At 41.8% G+C, this 23,475-nt stretch overlaps 1 protein-coding gene across 3 annotated transcripts in view; it reads left to right on the forward strand.

Annotated features, from left to right (window-relative positions):
- Window positions 1–13,726: 13,726 nt before the first annotated feature.
- The window catches only part of NUP58 (nucleoporin 58), a 49,362-nt gene continuing 39,613 nt past the window's right edge, over window positions 13,727–23,475 (forward strand). For 2 of the 3 annotated variants that reach the window (XM_025364200.1, XM_025364198.1), the window contains exons 1-3: window positions 13,727–14,481; window positions 20,682–20,824; window positions 22,112–22,147. In XM_025364200.1, the coding sequence (XP_025219985.1) occupies window positions 14,375–14,481; window positions 20,682–20,824; window positions 22,112–22,147 (286 nt within the window). In that variant the 5' untranslated portion in view covers window positions 13,727–14,374. The remainder of the gene's footprint in view (window positions 14,482–20,681; window positions 20,825–22,111; window positions 22,148–23,475) is intronic. The other variant, XM_025364199.1, reaches the window with a different exon arrangement.

Genomic DNA, 23,475 nt, shown 5'->3' on the forward strand with positions numbered 1-23,475 from the left:
ATGAAAATGCTAATGCTGCATTACCGAGGGAAGAAAAAAAACTGGCTATAGAACAATAGGTTCGATGTAACCGTGTTCTGTAATTTTTATTTATGTAAACAAAAAGTTTACATTTCTAGAGGAGGGTTATTTTTGTTAGAATACGTCTAATGTGGTGCTTCTCAGCCTGGAGTGAGTGTTCTCCCCAGGGTACATTTGGCAAGCTCTGGAGATGTTTTTGGTTGTCTCAAATGGGGGTGGGGGGTGGCGGCGGGGGGCAACTGGTGGGTGGATGCCAAGTCGCAGGTCAGCTGCTGAACACCCTACTAGGCACCAGACCAACCCCCCAACAACAAGGAATTATCCGGCTCAGAGACGACAACAGTGCAGAGGTTGAAAAAACCTGCTCTATGCCAGGTGCGGTGGTTCAGGCCTGTAATCCCAGCACTTTGGGAGGCTGAGGCGGGCGGATCCATTGAAGTCAGGAGTTGGAGTTTGAGAAACCCTGCTCTACGTTTTGTAAGTATTCTGTACTAAGCGAATTAGGGTTTGTAATCTTCAGCTTTCTTACTGCGATTGGTGTTAGAAAAGCCTAACATCTACATTTTCTAATTAAAATTTTTGTTTCACTTATTTGTTTCATTTTGTTCAAGTTGTCTTGGCTTGTTTTGTTTTGAGTGCCTACTATGTTTCAGACAGATTGCCAACACAATGGAGATGGTTATTAAACACATCAGCCTTTGTGGTGGAGTTGCTGACTCCTTTAAGGTAAATATGTAAGAAGAGTTACATTAAACCACCTAGAAACCAACCTTAGTACAGTATCACATCCACCCCCTCCCCCCCAAAAAACCCCACAAAATCTGTTCAGAAAAAATATATATATACGAATATATATGGAGAGAAAGATAAAAATAATGTAGGTCTTTACTGAGGATTGCTTTTTGAGAAAACAGAAAGAGGTGAATTGTATAGCACACAGCAAGACTTTCTTAATAAAACCTCTTTATATCATTTTCCTCCCAATTTATATCTTCCTCCTTCCCCATTCCCCTACAGATCATCCTCCCTCTTCTCATCTACTCACTTCTTGTGTCCTCTCTTTACCAATTCTCACAGAGAGGCCATCACAATGATGTCAGGTGACCAAATGTACTGAGTGCTTTGCAGGTATTCGGAGGAAAATGCTATTGCTTTCCTTATTTTAGAGATGAGACAAGTGAGACACAATGAAGTAAAGTAACTTGCCCCATATCACATAGCAGATAAAGCCAAGATCCATGTTATAAAGCCAGACAGGCTGACTTCAAAGTCTGTGTTCTTGACAACTGTTTTACATTGATTGGCTTCTCAAAATCCATATTAAAGTTCTATTTATGTTAATATGATAGTCTAGAAAATTACCTAGCTTTACAGAAATAAAGTAAAATAACAGACAAAATATTAAATGACATTTCTTTGACTCTTGAGTTGACTACTCTTGCACTAGATAGAATATTCCTTGTGGTTAAATCTGACAATCACTCAGTTCCATTATTTTTCCTCAAGACGTCTCTTTAGAGGTCTCCAGATGCTTCTAGGAGCCTTTTCTCCTTTTGCTCCAGTTTGCACTTGTGTTCGCTGAGCTTACTGAATGAGTATTATCCTGGGACTCTCCTCACCATGGGCCTGAGAAATGTGTTGGTTACTTGCGCTGAATTTTTAGATCCTGTGGTTTATCTTGATTTACTTACTTGCATTGTTTTATTTTGATGTAGTATATTCTGTATTAACTTCCTGAGAAAGGGTGAATGCAGCATAAATCCTTGATGGGAAGTTTGACTGGGTCTAGAATTCTGTAATTTTAATTAGGATTTTGAAAGCTCCCAGAGACGTATCCTAACTTTCAATGCAGTTCAGAAATCCGATGGTGTTCCGATTTCCCTTTAGGTATCGCTTCTACTTTCTCAGGATGCTTTTTGGGTCTCTTTATCGCCAATGGTCTAAAATTTCAACAATAAACCTTAGCTTTCTTGTTTATTTTTCTGCCTAGTGTTTTGAGCTCTGTAATCTGAAAACATAAGTCCTTCGATTCTGGGACATTTTCTTGTATTATTTCTGTAATAATTACTGTTTCATTCTTTTTCCTTCTTCCTTTTTCTTTCTTCCCTTTTTTAATTTTTTTATTCTTCTCACCTGTCTTCTCTCCTGCATCCTTCTTCTTTCCTATTTCCCTCTTGCCCTTTCTCCTTTCTTTTTATTTTGTTTTATTTTTATTTATTTATTTTGAGACAGGGTCTTACTGTGTCACTGAGGTTGGAGTGCAGTGGCACAATCTCGGCTCACTACAGCCTCGACCTCTCAGGTTCAAGCAATCCTCCCACCTCAGCCTCCTGAGTAACTGGGACTACAGGTGGGCACCACCAAGCCTGGCTAATTTTTGTATTTTTTGTAGAGACGGGTTTTTTCCATGTTGCCCAGGCTGGTCTCAAACTCCCGGGCTCGAGTGATCTGCCTGCCTCAGCCTCCCAAAGTGCTGGAATTACAGGTACGAGCCACTGTGCCCAGCCCCTTTCTTTTTTCAGTAGAAATTCCTCGTCTGACTCCCTAATTTTACTATCCTTTCACTCCTATTTTTTAAGTATTTGCCTTTCTAATCTACTCTCTAGGAAATTCTTACAACTTAATACTCCAATGTTTCTAATATTTTTAATTGCTGCAATTATACAGATATGTATATTTGTGTATGTGTGTATATACATATGGTGTATATACATATACACAAATATACATACGTGTATATATATACATATACACACATATACATGTACATACATATATAATTGTAGACAAACCTTGTGCTCAGATCTTGGATTCTTTTCCTTTTTCTTTTTTGTTTACTGAGCACAAGGTTTGCCTTCCAAAGTGCTGGGATTACAGGCATGAGCCACTGTGCCTGGCTTATATTTTTATTTTCTAAGTGTTTTCACTTTATTTATTTTATTTTTATTTTTATTTTTTTGAGACAGAGTCTCGCGCTGTGTCACCCAGGCTGGAGTGCAGTGGCGCGATCTCGGCTCACTGCAAGCTCCGCCTCCCAGGTTCACGCCATTCTCCTGCCTCAGCCTCCGAGTAGCTGGGACTACAGGCGCCCGCCACCACGCCCGGCTAGTTTTTTTTTTTGTATTTTTAGTAGAGACGGGGTTTCACCGTGTTAGCCAGGATGGTCTCGATCTCCTGACCTCGTGATCCACCCGCCTCGGCCTCCCAAAGTGCTGGGATTACAGGCTTGAGCCACCGCGCCCGGCCAGTGTTTTCACTTTAAATAGACTTTATTTTTATTTATTTATTTGTTTGTTTTTTAGAGATGAGGTCTCGCTATATTGCCCAGGCTGTAATGCAGTGGTGGTTCATAGGTGTGATTGTAGTGCACTCCAGCCTAAACTCCTGGGCTCAAGCTACCTCCTGCCTCAGCCTCCTGAGTAGCTGGGAATACAGGTATGCTGTACCACAAGATGTTCCAGGCTCACCTTGCATCTTTCCCACCCCAGCCCTAGAATCATCCATTTCTCCAAGGAGCTCTGGTTCCTTTTATTAGAAAATGATATGAGAATCCAAGATCTGTTCTGAACCCAGGATGACCTAACTGGAAAAAAAAAAAAAAAAAAAAAGAATCTAAAATCTGAGCACAAGGTTTGTCTACTAGAATGTTATTGTTTCTAAGTGAAGAGATCTTTTTGGTTACATACATTTTCCTATTTTTCTTTGTTTTTCAGTTTGTTCATTTATTTGTTTTCTAGTCTCCTGCTCTGATACATGTAAGATCTCATCTCTCCTAGGTGAATAATAGTTTTATTTATTTATATATTTCTTGTAATTTTTGCTTCCTGAATTCTATTGCTGTTAGGTTCTCTCTCTGCTGTTTTGGCCTCTGACTTTGATGTCAGAAGTGATCCTCCAATATCTGATCATCTTTAATGGTCCTTTCCAGCAATAAAATGTTGACTGGAAACTTACCCTTTATAGGAGAACTTGCCTATTGGCAAGCTTAACTACTGAATGATGGAGCAGGGATTTGGTACTTTTGTTGGAGGTCCCCGCATCATTATTTGAAGACCCTGTGCATGTGAAGGGCACAGGGAGCTCTGGGAACAGGTGTCCTGTTAGCAGCAGTAGCTGAGTGGAAGCCCCAGTCAGGTGCCATATATAGGATCCAGATGATCCAGGCCATCTGCTTCTCTGTCGCCAGTTCTCCCCTTGGTGATTACTGCAAGGAACAAAAGGACCCATTTCCCCGCAATACAAGGGGTAGGACATGAAGAAACAGTGGAAAGAGAAGAGGTTCATTCACTAATACTTGTTTTATTGTTAGTAATATTTATAAAGCACATGATCCAGTCTCAGAGAATTTCAATATGCACCTGTGTTCCTACTTTCCTATCCTTCCCTTAAAAAATGTTGACATCCAATAACATTCATCAGATTAAGCATTTTCTGCTGTCTGATCTCATCAGTCATGCCAATAGAGCACTTAATACAGTTACAATTCAATTGAGTAGTCCGCTGCAACTTACAAACTAATCTGAAGGAAGACAATCAAGAAGAGATCTGTTTTTGAGGTTAGACTGGTGAATATCAAAATACCAGTGTAATCACTGACCACAAGAAAGCAGATGGGAATGAAGGTCAACATGTTCTCTTCCTGTAAAGCTTTGGGGGAGGTCACATTGCAGTTGAGAAGATGGCTTAGTTAGCATAAATTCAGAGAAGGGGAAACTAGCTGGATGATAGGAGAGGCTGTTGGCATTCAGCAAAGATCTTGATGCATCAGTCAACCCTATCAGGATGTACCAACCACAAGAAAAGGCAGGAGTGGCTCTGGGCCAGGCAAGCCTCTAGAGGCAGTCCTGAAGGTTCATTATTTGAGGGAAATATTAGATTTCCCTAAACAAGGCCTCATTGTTGAACAATCCTCCTTCTAAGGGCCCTATTCTTTCTTGAGATATGCCATTCCATCTGCTAGATTCCTATCAAGATGTGGTAGAGAAGCTATGCTGTCTTTTTAACAAGACATATCTGTAACTTAATTTTGTTTTAATGTGTACATTTATAATTTCCTTTATCATCCAACTTCTAGGAGACATCAAGTTTTTTCTTACATGTGCCTACAAAAACAACTTAAAATATTGACATGACTAATACTTGATGATTTTAATAAAATATTTTCTTAATTTACTTTGCATTTAAAGATGGAGTATTTTTGCACAAAAAGTTAAAAGTTAAAAATTCACAAAAAGCATCAAAGAAACTATTATTATGGTTTGAAATAATGAGGAATCAGATTTTTTTTTTTTTTTTTTTTTTTGAGACAGAGTCTCACTCTGTTGCCCAGGCTGGAGTGCAGTGGCGCCATCCCAGCTCACTGTAAGCTCTGCCCCCGGGTTCAAGCCTCAGCCTCCTGAGTAGCTGGGACTACAGGTATGCGTTACCACGCCTAACTAATTTTTGTATCTTTTAGTGAAGACGGGGTTTCGCCATGTTGGCCAGGCTGGTTTCGTACACCTGTACTCAAGTGATCTGCCCACCGCGGCCTCCCAAAGTGCTGAGATTACAGGCATGAGCCACCATGTAATCAGAGTCTTCTACATTTGTTTCTCTGTAATGTTTAATCTTTATTTTTACACTACTAAAAAAAAATAAAATAAAAAATGCCCCATAAAAGGCACAAGAGATATTTGATATTTTGATTATTATGTAAGAAAATATTTTACATTTAAAAATAAAATATTGATACTCTTTAGGGGGTTGGCTTAAACAACAGAAATTTATTGTCTTGCAATTTTTTTTTAAATTTTTTACTTTAAGTTATGGGATACATGAGCAGAATGTGCAGGTTTGTTACATAGGTATTAATATGGCATGGTGGTTTGCTGTGCCTATCAACCCATTATCTAGGGTTTTGTTTTTTTGTTTGTTTGTTTTTTGTTTTTTGAGATGGAGTCTCGCTCTGTCGCACAGGCTGGAATGCAGTGGCACGATGATCTCGGCTCACTGCAAGCTCCGCTTCCCGGATTCAAGTGATTATCCTGCCTCAGCCTCCTGAGTAGCTGGCACTACAGGCACCCGCCACCACACCCGGCTAATTTTTTGTATTTTTAGTAGAGACGGGGTTTTGCCATGTTAGCCAGGATAGTCTCAATCTCCTGACCTCGTGATCCGCCCGCCTCAGCCTCCCAAAGTGCTGGAATTACAGGCGTGAGCCACCGTGCCCGGCCCATCTAGATTTTAAGCCCTGCATGCATTAGGTATTTGTCCTAATGCTCTCCCTCCCATTTCCCCCTAACCCTTGACAGGCCCCAGTGTGTGATATTCCCCTCCCTGTGTCCATGTGTTCTCATTGTTCAACTTCCACTTATGAGTGAGAACATGCGGTGTTTGGTTTGCTGTTCCTGTGTGAGTTTGTTGAGAATGATGGCTTCCAGCTTCATTCATGTACCTGCAAAGGACATGAACTCATTCTTTTTTATGGCTGCATAGTATTCCATGGTGTATATGTGCCACATTTTCTTTATCCAGTCTATCATTGATGGGCATTTGGATTGGTTCCAAGTCTTTGCTATTATAAATAGTGGATGCTTTTATAATTATGTTTACTGTTTACCAGCAAATTGAATATTATAAAAGCAATCACAATTCCTAATCTTGGTGCTTCTTAAGTAAGTGTAAATCATTAAAAGAGCAAGAATATTTCACTTGATTTCGTTTCCTGGCTTTTATTTCTAGGAGTTTTATGGAAGAAGGTGAAGTCTATGATTAGAATTCTCTGTGAAGTCAAAGATATCTGAATTCAGATCTCATTTCTGCCACTTACTAGCTGTGAATTTAGTCAAATCATTTAACGTCTCTAACGCTTGGTGTCCTTATCTGTATAAATAGTAGTACTTATCATTATTTTCTTCATCGAGTTATTTGTACAGGTTAATGAAATAATGAACAGAAGTACTTAGCATAGTAGCTGGCCTCGATAAGTGCTCAATAGCTGGATATAGCAGCATCTGCCTGTAGTCCCAGCTAGTCAGGAGGCTGAGGCAGGAGCAATCAGAGCTCACTCAGCTCACTTGAGCCCAGGAGTTCGAGGCTGCAGTGAGCTATGATTGCACTACTGTACTCCAGCCTAGGTGACAGAGGAAGACCCCCATCTCTAAAAATAATCGTAGTAAATAAACACTCAATAAATAATAGTTATATGTACATGTTAAGCAGAATAAGTCCTAGAGTTCCCAGAAATATCTAGATACCTGTCGATCCTCATTCTAGTTCTTCACCATGGAGTTCAGAAATGTACTTGGGTCAGGCTGTGTTCATTTGGGGAGACTGATCTTGTCTCAGGATGAAGTTTGTCTGAATGCACTGTATACTGTATTCAAGTGATCACATTATGTATTCTGTATCTCTGCAATTGAGTAGGTACACCTGGCCCAAAGAAGTGCACATGTCCAGGTTATCCTCATGCTGGATTGGAGGAAGACAATACTAGTATTATGTTTCCATAGGTTGGTGTGATCCTCACTCTTTCAGGATCTGGGGGTTCAGAGACTTGCTCCTCATTCTGTCTTTAAAAAGGTTACTAGCCTTTATTTTTTCTAAGTGTCCTTCTCTCTAAATCCTTTAGATAAGTAAATCTTGATGATTTGGCCAAGTGGCATCTGTGTCTGGGTTTTTGCACTTGCTATTGACACAGTGCAAATACTGCCGATACAGTGGTTAGTCATGCTGTATTCTACAAGACCACTTTATTGAACACTGGGTTCTGTGGGGTGCGAGCAGACAGTGTCTTTCTTTTGCTCCACCACTACCCTTCAAGCCTGCTTTGTTGGCTGTCTCTTCACCTCTCCTCAACAGGAGCTTGAGCTGATCCTGGAGAAGTACCTGTTTCTCTTGTATTTTAGAATAATCCGATGTATATTCATCAAAATGTATCCAGTTCAAAGCTTCTCCTTTTCCCTATACCACCCAGGTTTGATGACAGTGGGATGGAGGTGGGACGGGGTAGGAGAATCTGTTTTGACTGTCTTGGCCCACTTCTTTCCTGCTTGCTTTTTAGCTGCTGTTTTGGCTCCCCGAGCATCAGGTCTTACTTGATAAAACCTTTTATAATCTGGCATCACTGATTTGTGTGCAGCAGATGCCTGAATGCCTCTTCTTTCTCCCCTGGGCAACTTGGTCAATTACTTAACCCTTCATCTAACCTCTGGGGCTTGCAGAACGCCTCAATTCCCTGAAGTAGGTGCAGCTCTCTCTACTTCATTTCTTATAAGCTGGCTCTTGGTTTCTGATATACACAAGGCTTGGCTACTCCCATTTTTTCTAGAAATTTGTCTGTGTCTGTACAATAACTCTGTGTTCTCACACCTCCACCATATATGCACACACTTGTGCTTGAACTACCTTGAGAGAGTTCCTATTCTTTGCAATAAAAGAGGTCTAATTAGATTATGGGAAAACTGCTCAGAGCAACGGGAATTGGGCAGGCTTAGGGAACTTTTATCCGTGAGATGGAAAAGACATGAATGTACTCCTGCTTCATGGAGGTGGGCATCTCTCTAGTGACAGAATATGTGTATCCATCAAGCACAATGACTTGTTTCCATGAAAGGTGAGAGCAATAAATGCAGATATATTGTTCCTCTTTGGCTCCCATTTTTTTGAGACTACATGTTGACCACTGCCTTTCTTTTGGCATGTTTCAAGGCAATTAGATAATAGGTCACTGGTGGCATTTTTATTGTTATATTCCAGTCCTATATATACTATTGACCTTTGCCAATCTTGGATATTTCCTAGTTTTCCTCAGTAACACATGTAAAATTCATCTTTTGGGGTGAACGCCTACTAAAAAGGTATACTACATTTAGTTATGAATAATACAGATTCAGCTCTAATGGACTAAATAACATAGAAATGGACTTTTCTCTCATTTAAAAGAAATCTGAAGGTAGGTAGTATAGGGTTGGCATGGTGTCTCTATGGTATACCATCAGGGACCTAAGCTCATGCTATCTTTTTGTGATACCCTCGTTTGCATATGACTTCCATTCTTAAAGTCACTCATGGACCAAGATGGCTATTGGAGATCCAGCCATTGTGTCTAAGTTCCAGGCAGCAGGAAGAAAGGAGAAGAAAGTAGAAACAGATGTATGCCAGCTACCTGTCCCCAAGAAAATGAGTGATCCTGGAAGTCTCATCTCATGTTTCCCACCCACCTCTACCTGTAAAGGAAGATGGAGACATATAGTTGTTTATCTGGTTAGTTTGCCACTTTGGAGAAAACTAAGGTTTTAAGGGAGAAGGAAGGAAAGAATAAATATTGGTGGCCAGAAGATAGCTTCCATCGTTTATCTTATGTTGACATTGCTTAGTTTCTCTTCTCGGTCTTCCTTATCCACTACAGTTGTCAAGTCATAAAAGCAACTTTTTCAGGTCCCATCTCTGCCAATAGGAAGGGTGTATCTCAAAATAAATGACTATCATTTGAATTAAATACATTTAGCTTTATGGCTAACTCCTTACATTTATTTTTCTCATTTCTTGGGTGATGAGTGAAAAAAATAGTCAGGAAATAGACCATTACTGTTCTGACCTGTGATTGGGAACTTTTGTTTTAGCTTTAAGCTTTTCACCCTTAACTTTTTAGTTTGAAAATTTCAAACCTACAGAAAGGTTGTAAAATTATTATAATGAACACCCATATACCTTGTTTTGACCATCATCCCATAACTTGCATTATTGATTTATTTCTCTATATACATTTGGTGGTGGTGGTTGTTGAATCACTTGAGAATTTAATGAATTTTTAAAGTGGAAGGACACTACTTAAATATTTAAAACCCTAAAATATTTAAGACCTTTTCTGAGAATAATTTTCAAGATAAAGACTGTGATTGAAGGCAAATGGTTACATGTAATTTCTAAAAGATAACCTCTCTTCTGGATATTTCAGAGGACCAGAACTAGAGATATTACAGACTCCTTTCAATAGACTTCAGATTCCCACTTCCTTTATGTGTTAGAACCTCTGCTGAGAGAGGTTCTCAAATGGTTATCCTGATCTGAACACCCCCACCAAAGCAAACCTATTTTAGATATATTAATGCAAACACAAATTAGAAGTTTTAGCCTGGGCAACATGGCGAAAACCCATCTTTACAAATAAACAAATTAGCCGGGCATGGTGGTGCACACCTGTATGTGGTCCTAGCTACTCAGGTGGTTGAGGTGGGAGGATCACTAGAGCTAGAGAGGCAGAGGTTGCAGTGAGCCAAGATGGTGCCACTGCACTCCAGCCTGGGCACAGAGCAAGACCGTGTCTCAAAAAGGAGAAAAAAAAAAAGAAAAAAAGAAAATTTTTTACAGCGCTATTTCTGTTTGGATAATTCAGTTTGATTATGACATTAACAATGTCATCATCCTGCTGGCAAATCAGCAAAAGATGGAGTTCTCTAACAGAATGCTTACAATGTAAGAAGCAAGGAAAGACAAAATGGCCTGCTCTAGAATTTAGAATCTGAAGCACTTGCTTCATCCTTGGAAGCAGCAATTCACACAGAACTGACACATAGGTTCAAGTCCTCTAATGCTGAAAAGAGTACTATCTGGAAGATCCTTTGGGATAGGTTTGTTACTCTACCTAGACTAGGTCAGGGTGAAGCCAGATTCCAGTGCTCCATGGTTCTGCTCGGTTGCAGATAGGATTCAGGCTTATGTATGCATAATGCTCAGTTACTGCTATTTTACTGTTTTCAATTCACTAACCAAACCATTGAGCTTATTGAAAACCGCTTTCTTTGGAGTTTCATTTCGGTAGAATGTAAGGATGTAATTTCTTTCTTCACTAATAGGACAAGCAGTACAAGGTATATGAGATGAGAAGGGATCTCTGGCCGAGCACGGTGGCTCAAGCCTGTAATCCCAGCACTTTGGGAGGCCGAGACGGGCGGACCACGAGGTCAGGAGATCGAGACCATCCTGGCTAACACGGTGAAACCCCGTCTCTACTAAAAAAATACAAAAAACTAGCCGGGTGTGGTGGCGGGCGCCTGTAGTCCCAGCTACTCGGGAGGCTGAGGCAGGAGAACGGCGGGAACCCGGGAGGCGGAGCTTGCAGTGAGCCGAGATCTCGCCACTGCACTCCAGCCTGGGAGACAGAGCAAGACTCCCGTCTCAACAAAAAAAAAAAAAAAAAAAAAAAAGAGAAGGGATCTCTGAGATCTAGTCTTACACTTGGTGCATCTAGTGGTAGATTGCAATACCGCTCATCAGATATTCCAGATTTTGTCTCTGCAGTGCTCCTCCTTGAGTGATTTGGGGATTTATTACTGTAGCATAACTTAAAACTATTCTGTCAGATACAAGGCAAGAAATGCTACACTAAAATTTTGATAAAACAAAGTTGAAAGGATAGTTTGCTTGTTAATTGGAATGGCTTCCCCCAAAACCCAAACTTTAAGTCAGATTTCCTTTATTTCTTTTATAAACGTTTAGCTTTAAAACAGTTATAGATGTGGCTGGGCCTGGTGGCTCACGCCTGTAATCCCCGTACTTTGGGAGGCCAAGGCAGGCAGATCATGAGGTCAGGAGATTGAGACCATCCTGGCCAATGTGGTGAAACCCCATCTACTAAAAATACCAAAATTAGCTGGGCATGGTGGCATGTGCCTGTAATTTCAGCTACTTAGGAGGCTGAGGCAGGAGACTTGCTTGAACCAGGAAGTTGGAGGTTGCAGGGAGCCAGGATCTAGCCACTGCACTCCAGCCTGGTGACAGAGACTCTGTCCAAAAAAAAAAGTTATAGATTTACAGAATTATTAATTACATAGAGAGAATGTTCATATTCCTCACACCCAGTTTCCCCTATTATGAACATATTAGTTCCTATATTTTTACATGCTCTTTCCTTCCTGCGAATATTACAAGTCTTGTTCATTAATATATATTTCTTAAGTGCCAGCCATTTTGCTATTACTAATTGTAGGATGGTATTCTTCAAAAGTTTTGGAAAGAATACACGAGAAAATCAAAAGACATAGGGAGTGCCTTTCTATCTTCCCATAAAAATCATGTGGATCTTTTTTTTTTCAGTCAAAAGGAAGACTTTATGTGAACAATCCTCTTACTGACCACCCTATAGCCATTACTGAAAATAGCCTTCTCTATATCACTGAAGCTTTTAAAACTCACAACAATCTTTTATTTTTGCCTCCTGTTGGATAACTATGAAGTTTTTATTTATATCTTAATCCAAATATATCCCTTTTTTTCTTTTTTATCATTCCCATTATGACCTCCATGATGTTTAAAATGTTATGGCCATGAGCGGTGGCTCACGCCTGTAATTCCAGCACTTTGGGAGGCCGAGGTGGGCAGATCCCTCGAGACCAGGAGTTCGAGACCAGCCTGGCCAACATGGTGAAACCCCATCTCTACTAAAAAATACAGAAATTAACCGGGCGTGGTGGTGTGTGCCTGTGATCCCAGTTACTCGGGAGGCTGAGGCAGGAGAATCGCTTGAACTCAGGAGGCAGAGGTTGCGGTGATAGGCCATTGTATTCCAGCCCAGGCAACAAAGCGAGACTCCATCTCAAAATATAGTATAAATTAAAAAAATAATAAATTAAATTAAAAAATAGATAAAATAAAATGTACATGTTTCTTTTTAATTACACAAACACAGAGGTGGTGTATTAGTCTGCTTGGCTGATGTAACAAAATACCATAGACTGAGGTGGCTGTAACACCATTTACTTCTCTCAATTCCGGAGACTAAGTCCCAGATAAAGATGGGGCAGTCTGGGTTCCACGTGAGCCCCTTCTTGCTCTGTCCTCACATGGCACACAAAGGAGAACAAGCTCTTTGTTGTTTTTTCTCTTAAAGGCACTAATCCCGCCATGGGGGACCCACCCGGGTGAACTCATATAAATTGAATTACCTCCCAAAGGCTCCATCTCCAAATACCAACATATCGGGGTGGGGCAGGGCTTTAACATATGGATTGGGGGAGGAGGGAAATAGTTCAGTCCACAGCTGATGGCAATGCCCAAGCTCAACGCAAGATTAAAGTACTGAATTACAGAGAGCTGTGAGATGAGGTTAGAAAGACTCCTCATACGGAGGTCATCAAGTGCCAGACTAAAGAGCCACTGGGCTTTTTAGATCATAAATCCGGGGGTTGCTTATGGGATGGATTTTGTTAGAGATCACGAGTGGGAACACCATTTGGGGGGGTAATATAACAATTCCTGAGGGAAAAATAAAAACGAACACTATGACAACCACCCTCGAATGCACCACCACCAGGAAGCCTTTCCTGACGCTTCGCCAGAGAGGTTCTCTTTAAACGCGAATTTTTCTTGAGTTACCCTAGAAATGTGAGTTCCCCTCCACATCTCGCCTCCTCTCGTACACGTTCCTGTGCGTTTCCTAACCCTTCCACTTCACGGTGCCTGCAGCACGCGGTGTGTCCGCGCGCCCTACAGCCCTGCACCGCGCTTCCGGCGCAGCCGCCCGCGCTCGGCCCAAGGTCCCGCCCTCCCGCATCAGGATGCGCGGACGGCGTTTGTGGACTTGACCGCATGCCAGGAAATCCCGCGGGCCTGGCCACTTCTGGGCGTCGGGACCGCAGCCGGCCACCCCACGGACGCCGGGGACGCTCTCCTGGGCCCACTTCAGGGCCGCGCGTCGGGCTCGCAACAACGGCGTCCAGCTGGCCTGAGGCGCAGGGGTGGGGCTCACGTCGTCGGACGGTTGCATGGATTATTTTCGATTGATTTCCGAACCTTCAGGAGGCAGACACGCTCCCCTTCCTTCTTAGAGATGATGGGGCGGCAGCCAACGAAGGCCCGAAGCCGCCTCCTTTTCTGTGTGGGGAGCTAGGAGATGCTCAGGAGGGACCTCCCCGATTCTGAGCATCATTTTTGGCAGGAGGCTACATATGAGCAGTAATTGACATTCATCATTCTAATGTGCAGATTATGTCAGTACGGATGCTACGATAGAAGAACTAAAAAATGACAGAAATGGTTTCGCTGTTTTTAAACTCTGGGAGCCTACACCTTTAAGAGATTGGGCCGTGCGCCAATCCCCCCCGGTCCCGGGGGGCCTTGCGCGGCCCCCCCCCCCCCCCCCCCCCCCCACCAACTCGCGTCCCAGGGCTCCCTGCGCGGCGGTTTCACTTCCGGCGGGCGTACTTTTGCGTGGTTGCTCCAGCCCCTCAGCCTTACCTTCGGCGCCGTTGGGGCTGGAAGTTCCCGCCAGGTGGGTGCCGGGCGAGAGATGTTCCCCGGCCCGCCTCGGCTTTGAGGCGAGAGCAGTGTCCCAGAGCCCTTTCATCTTGCTGACGGCGTCGAGCCCCGGGCAGACATGTCCACAGGGTTCTCCTTCGGGTCCGGGACTCTGGGTTCCACCACCGTGGCCGCAGGCGGGACCGGCACGGGCGGCGGTTTCTCCTTCGGAACGGGAGCGTCTAGGTAACTGCACTTTCTCGCCTTCCTGGGCCGGATTCCCCCCGAGCCCCACCCCCGCAAAGCTCCCCTCGTGTCCCCGTCCCCTCTCTTCCCGCTGGCTTCCTTCCCGGTGAAGCTGGAGAGAAGCACTTAATCTAGCCGCCCGGCGTCGTAGGCCTCTCGCTCGCCGCCGTACCCGGGCCCAGCGCGGCCTGGTGAAGTGGAGGGCGGGATGGGTTTTGTGCCGTGAGGTTTCCAGAATCCACGTATAGCTCAGGCATTGTTTGGACCTAGTGGGGTCTTGACTGCGTGGAGGGGCCTGGGGGTCTTCCCCGGAGCTTTAGCGATGCGTCAGTCTTAGGCGTAGAATGAACGTTGAATGAATGAATGAAATTATAGCATGTTGTGGAGTTTTATGGTAGATAATTCCAATTTCATTGCAGCATTTGCGGTTTTGGATATTACGGTGTTTTAATAACTTTGTGGTTGTTTTTAACGAGCTTTTCAAGCTTCTGTGCCACATGGGACCTCATCTGCTTTTGTTAAAACAACAACAACAACAAAAAACACTTCTTTGCAGTGTTTTTTAGTGGTAATTTTGTGCAGTATGTGCAGATTAGTATATCTGACGCAAGAATGTTGTGTTGTAATCACTCAACATTGTCTTTTACTTAAATTACAAAACGTAGGTAGCATGTTCCTCGTTTTTGTGCAACCCATTAGTCCAGGTGGCGACAAAAACATAACTGTCCAGAAAGAGACAAAGTGGTGAGACATTTATTTTAATGAGAGATTTAAGCTTTAGAACTCAATTTTTTAAAAGATAAAGGTGGAGGGGTTCATAAAGTTAAGGAGTGTGCACACTGTCAACAAGATACTTCCTGAAGCTTAAAAGATGCGGCTGTAGATTTAAAAGGCAAAAACTTAAGCATGACCTGCAGTTTAAAAAGGGAGGGAGGAGGAATCACAGGCTATACAGCCAATTCAGAAATTTGAATTTTCATCCGTACCTCCGTTATTCTTACTCTACTCGCTCAACAACAGGTCCTAATAATTTTACTTCTGCCATTTCCGTTTGTCTTTATTTCCAGTTCCACCACCCTGCTCAGGCTATTATCATTCATGGAACAAATATTTATTGGACAGATTCCCATGTGCAGGGCTCTGTTTTAGGTATTAAGAGTCTTGCTCTCTTGATCCTTAACATTCTTACGAAAATACTTCTGATTCTTGTCAGATTTTTAACCAGCTGTCTTTCTTATTTTAGATGAAAACTACTGCAATCAACTTCTTCAATCTGTTCTGCCACATTGTAGCCAGAGTAATTTTTTTAAAAAATTGTCATTGCTCCCTCTTTAATCATTTCCCGCTGTCTTTAGAGTGAAGTTAAAAAAAACAGACAAACAAAAAAAACTTACCATAGTCTGCAAGGTCCACTTCTGCTGGAACCTCTGGGTACTCATCTTGAGCCCGTCTTTTTATTTTAGTTATCCAGACCCACTGTTAAAAACAAACACGCAACTACCACCCGGTACACCACTACCTGCACACAAATAAATAAATGAAATAAAGTTTCAGAGAAAGATACTAACCCCTACTTCATGGGATGCACTTTGATATTTTCTATTCTATTTCTTTTTTTTTAATGTTGTTTATGACTTGAATTAATTTTTATATTTCTCTCATGGTCCTGATCTTAGTGTGAAAAAGCCTGTCCTAGCAACATGACCTTTTCTCTTTTCAAGTGGGCTTTGCCAGCCCCTTCCTTGCCAGTATCAAATGGTCTCCTCCCCAGAGAGGCCTTTTCTGACCTGTCAGTCTAGGGGAGATTTCTGTTCTCCTAGTACTCTTGGAGTGCTGATCACAATTGTAATCAGTTTGTTATATTTATTGTTAACTTGTTTGTTGTCAGATCTCAGCTCTAGAATAATTAATATTTGTGTCTCTCACTGACTAGAAACTGCCTGAGGGCAGGGTCTGAGTCTTACCACCTCTTCCTCAGTCCCAAGGACAGTGCCTGGCATAGAAAAAGGGCTTTAATAACAATTTGAATGACTGAGCAAATGAGTTATTAGTAATAAGTTATAAAAAATACCCAAGTTTTAGAGAGGCTTGGATAAATTAGTGAAAGAGGAGACAGTCTGACATAAATTTGTTAGAGTGCTGGTTGGGAGGCCTGACAGCCCCTAGTGCCACCTGGTGATTTGATGTCTTGAGGTCGGTCATTTTAGGGGAGTTCTCACATCTGGAAAGGAGATGATTACCTGAGTTGATGAGTGAGATGAAGCATTTGAATATTTAGCATCAAGTCTGGCACTTGCTAAGTGCTCAGTAAATGTTAGCTATTATGTTAGCTGCCAAGTCTGCATTAGGGCAAGCTGGGCAAGTTAAAATAACATTCCTGATGTGATTGAGTCAAGTTGGTTTTTATACAGCACATCCTATCAAGTGCTTGGCACATAACATTGGTTTGAGGCAATAATTGGTCAAGTCTAGGGTAGCTTTTGTTTTTCTTGAGTTTAGTAAATTTCACTGACACCAAAATTTCTCTTTTGCTTCTGTGATAGGGTAAAATTTCATTTTGATGTGTTTCTTTGGCAGCATTTTCAACTTTCATTATGTTTCATAATATCTTCAGTTACGTTGTCAAGACATTTAAAAAATGTCAAGATATTAAAATATATATATAATATATATATATTTTTTTGAGACGGAGTCTTGCTCTGTCATCCAGGCTGGAGTGCAGTGGCGCGATCTCGGCTCACTGCAAGCTCCGCGTCCTGGGTTCACGCAATTCTGCCTCATCCTCCTGAGTAGCTGGGACTACAGGCGCCACCACCACGCCCGGCTAATTTTTTTTGTATTTTGAGTAGAGACGGGGTTTCACCATGTTAGCCAGGATGGTCTCGATCTCTTGACCTCGTGATCTACCTGCATCGGCCTCCCAAAGTACTGGGATTACAGGTGTGAGCCACTGTGCCTGGCCTTTTTTTTGAGACAGAGTCTTGCTCTTGCTCTTGTTACCCAGCCTGAAGTGCAATGGCGCAATCTCGGCTCACTGCAACCTCTGCCTCCTGGATTCAATTGATTCTCCTGCCTCAGCCTCCCGAATAGCTGGGATTACAGGCACACCACCACACCAGGCTAATTTTTTTTTTTTTTTTTTTTATGTTTTTAGTAGAGACGAGGTTTCACCATGTTGGCCAGGCTGGTCTCAAACTCTCCTGGTTCAGGTGATCCGTCCTCCTCAGCATTCCAAGGTGCTGGAATTACAGGCGTGAGCCACTGCGCCCAGCCACCAATAATGTTTTAGTATCCCCCAGATACTCATTTATTCTACTCCACATTATACACACAACAGTTTCAAAATAACAATACAATCAGACTACCCACAGCTAAGCTAAATGTTTTAGCATATATACCCCTTTTATGGTTGTACCTATGTTGTCTGGATATAGCCATTACATCCTATATTCTTTTGCTTGTCGCGCTCACTTAGGTTTCTGTGTGTGTGATATCTCACTTAGTTTTGGTTGTAGCAATGTGTTTTTAATAATACCTTTTAAATTCAGACTAAATGTTTAAAGATCTGTGGGCCTTTTTTTTTTTTTTTTTTTGGTGAGACGGCCTTGTTCTGTCTCCCAGGCTGGAATGCAGTGGTGCAGTCTCAGCTCACTACAACCTTCACCTCCTGGGCTAAAGTGATCCTTCCACCTTAGCTTTCTGAGTAGCTGGGATTACAGGCATGCCTCAGCACGCCTGGCTAATTTTTTTTTTTTTTGGAAGTTTTTTGTTGTTTTTTTGGTAGAGACACTTCTACCATGTTGCCCAGGCTGGTCTCAAGCTTCTGGGCTCAAGCAGTCTGCCTACCTCAACCTCCCAAAGTGCTGGGGTTACAGGCATGAGCCACCCGGTCTGGTCAAGATCTGTGTTTTAATTGTTAGTGAGAGCTCACAGCCCTACTTTGTCTCCCATCTCGCCTTTATCCACCCAAGGTGCACACAAACACATTAAAGATCAGTGGTGAACTAAGTACTTCCTCTTCTTTTACCTACTCAGTATGGATGGCACACCTCAAGTTCTGCCCCTTAATAAGCTCCTCCGTCTCTGTTCCCCTCACAGTGGTTAGCTCTTTGCCTCAAACTTCTGCGGTATCTGTTTGCCATCATTTGGTACTTGATTATAATCTGCCTTATAGTAATTGTAAACTTACTGAAGGTGTGTACATTTCTGCTGCTTGAATGATCTACTGCTTGAGTATTTCCTTTCTTCCTTGTCCCCCAATGATTGCAAAAATCTGAGTGGCTTCTTAAGCTGGTTATGCAATTGAAGACACGCACACCCAAGTCACTTGGAGAACTCTTCTGGCTTGGAGTACAGTTATTTGTGTTGTTTTCCCCCTGGTAAACGGCATGTTCCTTGATCATCTTTCTGCTTCCTTGCTATTCCTGGCATAACGCCTTGTACATAATATATTTAGTTGAATTTATAAGTATCCGTAATGATAACAGTCATAACAACCTTTATTGAAGTTAATTCATCCTGTGCAATTTCTGAAGTCTTATATTTAAAGAAAAAAAATCTGCTGGCTGGGCGCGGTGGCTCACGCCTGTAATCCCAGCACTTTGGGAGGCCGAGGCGGGCGGATCATGAGGTCAGAAGATCGAGACCATCCTGGCTAACACGGTGGAACCCTGTCTGTACTAAAAATACAAAAAATTAGCTGGGCGTGGTGGCGGGCGCCTGTAGTCCCAGCTACTTGGGAGGCTGAGGCAGAAGAATGGCATGAACCCGGGAGGCGGAGCTTGCAGTGAGCTGAGACCGCGCCACTGCACTCCAGCTTGGACAACAGAGCAAGACTCCGTCTCAAAAAAAAAAAAAAAATTATGCTAAGTGGGTACTGTTAATTCCTATTTTGCAGATGAGGAAATAGAGGCTCAGAAAGGTTAAGTAATGGCACACAAGTACCAGAACTTGGGTGAATTCGTACTGGAACCCAGCCACACTACTGCTGCCAGAGATTTTGAGACTTTAAAAATGATATTGGGTTCTCCCATGGTGATTACTCTTTATGGAAGAGCAGCAAAGGAAGCAATAAATATGTAGGATAAAGAGGATTCCCCATTATGCTATATAATCTCCCTTAACTCTCCTACATAATTTTTGAAGTGCCAACTTGTCAAACTTTGCTTGCTTTCACAATTTGTCTTCCCACCTTTTCCTAGCAAATCTGAACCTCTGAGTCTTGATAAGAGTAGTTGAAAAGTTGTGAACTTTGTTCACATTCATTTGCTTTTATCAGCTGTTCTTTTTTTAAACTTTCCAACGCTCTATGAAGAGTTTCTGTTAATGCACACATGATCCTGAGACACGGTGATTTTGCTTTGCGTTTAACTTTTGCCAGGAAATGTGCCCACTAGTTTTTCTATTTTGCTTTTTTTGGTGGTAAAATCCCTAACTATAAGCTCTCCCCAACCCCACATTGCCCTATGAATGTGGTAATGTAGCAACCTTGAAGATAACTTAAAATCACTTTTCTATGGCCATTTTAAAATATGCTAGGTTTCAAAGATTGGTGAAAGCAGAATAATTGTGATCCATACTTATGATTACCTTGAGATCTGAAATCCTTATTACTATAGACTGCTTTTCTTGAAATCTGGTATTGTTTTTTTTTTTTGAGAGGGAGTCTCGCTCTGTCACTCAGACTGGAGTGCAGTGACACTATCTCGGCTCACTGCAACTTCTGCCTCCGGGGTTCAAGCAATTCTCCTGCCTTAGCCTCCTGAGTAGCTGGGATTACAGGCACATGTCACCACCATGCCCGGCTAAGTTTTGTATTTTTAGTAGAGACAAGGTTTCACCCTGTTGGTGAGGCTGGTCTGGAACTCCTGACTTCGTGATCCACTCGCCTCGGCTTCCCAAAGTGCTGGGATTACAGGCGTGAGCCACCACGCCCAGCCTGAAATCTGGTAGTATTGTATTTTTTAAGACTACGTTTACATGTGGATTTATTTTTAAGGAAGAACAGAAACGTGTTTGAACTTGGTGGGTTAAAGATAAATTTATTTTTCTTTTTGGGTCCTATGACAATGTATTTGATATGTTACGTGAATGAAACTATCTTGAAGAGTTAATTTTTATTTCTCTTAAGTAAATATTGGCTCTAGTAGACTTCCTTTTGTGCATGTAGTTTTTGTTTTGTTTTTGTTTTTTTAAATAAGCAACCCTTCTGTGGGGCTCAATTTTGGAAATCTTGGAAGTACTGCAACTCCAGCAACTACATCTGCTCCTTCAAGTGGTTTTGGAACCGGGCTCTTTGGATCTAAACCTGCCACTGGGTTCACTCTAGGAGGAACAAATACAGGTGAGGAGGATCTGACCACATTGTCAGGGAGTAGGCTTGGGATATTCTTTCCTAAATTCTGTCCTGTATCTCCGTTTACAAGGATCATCACTGGTAGTAGACCTTAAAAAATGGTAAATACTAAGATGAAAAGAAATACAAGGAATTGGAATTAAGGGCTAGTGATATAGGCCCGATCATTGACTGTCATCTACTCTGAAGTAAGGAAGGAAAACATACAAACATTAAATTTTTAGACTGTATAATAATAGAGTTTTTCCTTAGTGAAGATTGTTGTTTAAGCCAGCTTTATCAATTTGGAACGTTAACATACATGAGATAATCAGCACCCTTACTGTAACATAATTCACTTTTTTTTTTTTTTTTTTTTTTGATACACAGTCTTGCTCTGTTGTCTAGGCTGGAGTTCAGTGGCATGATCATGGCCCACTGTAGCCTTGCAACCTCTTGGGTCCAAATGATCCTCCCACCTCAGCCTCCTGAGTAGATGGAACCACAGGTGTGCACCACCACGCCTGGCTTTTTTTTTTTTTTCACTTTTTGTAGAGAAGGGGTCTCCTCCTGGTCTTAAATTCCTGAGGTCAGGTGATCCTCCTGCCTTGGCCTCTCAGAGTGCTGGGATTGTAGGCCTGAGTTACCATGCCTGGTCTATAATTTACATTCCTAAGAGATGTTTTACATTTTCGCATTATTAAAACAATAAGTGGGAAAAGGGCAATAGATAAAGGACTTGAAGGTTTCGAAAACAATGGAAAATTTTTGTTTTTAATACAGCTGGAAAAATAGTGTTTCACTGGAGCTGACCATTTAAAAAGTTTGCTTCTTTATTTACCCTTTATTTTCTAATACTTTGTTTTCTTACTACTTTTTGCATTGATCTTCCAGCTTTGAGTGCAGCACATTTCACAGCCACATCTAGAAAATGGAAGAACGACAGGAATAGATATGAGCAGATTAGTCAGTGAGCTGCTTGAGACAGCTCAGTGTAGCATTTTGTTTGGAATTGCTTTTTTAGATCTTGCTTAATTTTGTTATAAGCAATAGTTATTTGCATTTTATAAATTTTATTCCTTAATCAAATTATGCACAGCTTGTAATATGAAAACCAGTGCTGTGGGAAAAATGCGTGATTAGTGGTTATGGTGGCAGATACTATGATATGTATTGCTCTAATTAGAAGAGTTATCACTCCCTGAGGGTGATTTTAAGTCTTTGCCTTATGACGGGTAAACCAAAAGAATGTCATCTTCATTGATGATTAAATTTTATTTCTCTTTTTGTCCCCAGGAATAGCAACAACTATAACTACAGGATTAACTCTGGGTAAGAATTTTTGAGGAAAGATCCCAGCTCTGTGGGCTTCTAATAATTTTGATAAATTGAGTGATCTTTCTACTCTTCTCTCTTCTAATATCTCACAGAGCTGGGGTATAGAAAAAAGTGTGTGTATCACAGATGGTGACTTATCAGAGAACCTTTCAGTATTTGAGTGGTGAAAAAAAGGAATGACTTTGTAGAGTACTTTTATAATTCAGAAAAGTATTTTAAATGCAGAAATTGTTTTTAATGTGGAAGTTTATTTCATATTACTTTTTTTAGTCATTTGACTCCATTTAGTGGAAAAAACACCAAACTTTAAGCCAGAAATTTTGGAATTAAGCCTCTAAAATAGTTGTGAGGCCTTAGGTAATATTTGGGGGCTCTTAGTTATCTAAAAAATTGAGGGTATTGAACTAATATCCAAATACATAATACCTTCTATAGTGTTACGCTAAAGGGAATGTGATAACTAGGGTTTCAGCCAGCTTTCAATCTGGATGGCAGTAAACAATGTGAACGGAAAGGAAAAGGAAATGAAGGAACATTTAGAAGCCCTTAAATTGAGTTTTAAAATAAGGATTGGCAGACTTCATTTGGATGCTACACCTGTTATTAACAGAAAACACAGCACATCTGTTTATCACCAAAGTTTTGGACTGGGTTGGCTACAAAGACAAGCAAGTGAATCTTCTTGTTTTCTTTTTTGCTTTTTTTTCCCCCCATCAGACAGGTTCTTCCTCTGTTGCCCAGGCTGGAGTGCAGTGGCACCATCAGAACTCACTGCAACCTCAAACTCTTGGGCTCAAGCGATCTTCCCTGAGGTTCCCAAGTAGCTAGGACTATAGGTACATACCACAATGCTCGACTAATTTTTTTTTTTTTTTTTTTTTTTAAAGAGTTGGAGTTTTGCTCTTACTGCCCAGGCTGGAGTGCAATGGCGCAATCTCGGCTCACCGCAACCTCCGCCTCCTAGGTTCAAGCGATTCTCCTGCCTCAGCCTCCCAAGTAGCTGGGATTACAGACATGTGCCACCACGCCCGACAAATTTTGTATTTTTAGTAGAGGCAAGATTTCTCCATGTTCGTCGGTCAGGCTGGTCTCGAACTCCCAACCTCAGATGATCCACCCACCTTGGCCTCCCAAAGTGCTGGGATTATAGGTGTAAGCCACTGCGCCTGGCTTTTTTTTTTTTTTTTTTTTTTTTTGGCGAGACAAGGTCTCACTGTGTTGCCTAGGCTGGTCATGGACTCCTAGCCTGAAGCCACGTGCCCTCTTTGTCCTCCCAAAGTGCTGGGATTATAGACTTGAGCCACACTACGCCTGAGTCTTGT

Source organism: Theropithecus gelada, chromosome 17 (assembly GCF_003255815.1).
Source record: "Theropithecus gelada isolate Dixy chromosome 17, Tgel_1.0, whole genome shotgun sequence".
NCBI classification, from domain to species: Eukaryota; Metazoa; Chordata; class Mammalia; order Primates; family Cercopithecidae; genus Theropithecus; species Theropithecus gelada.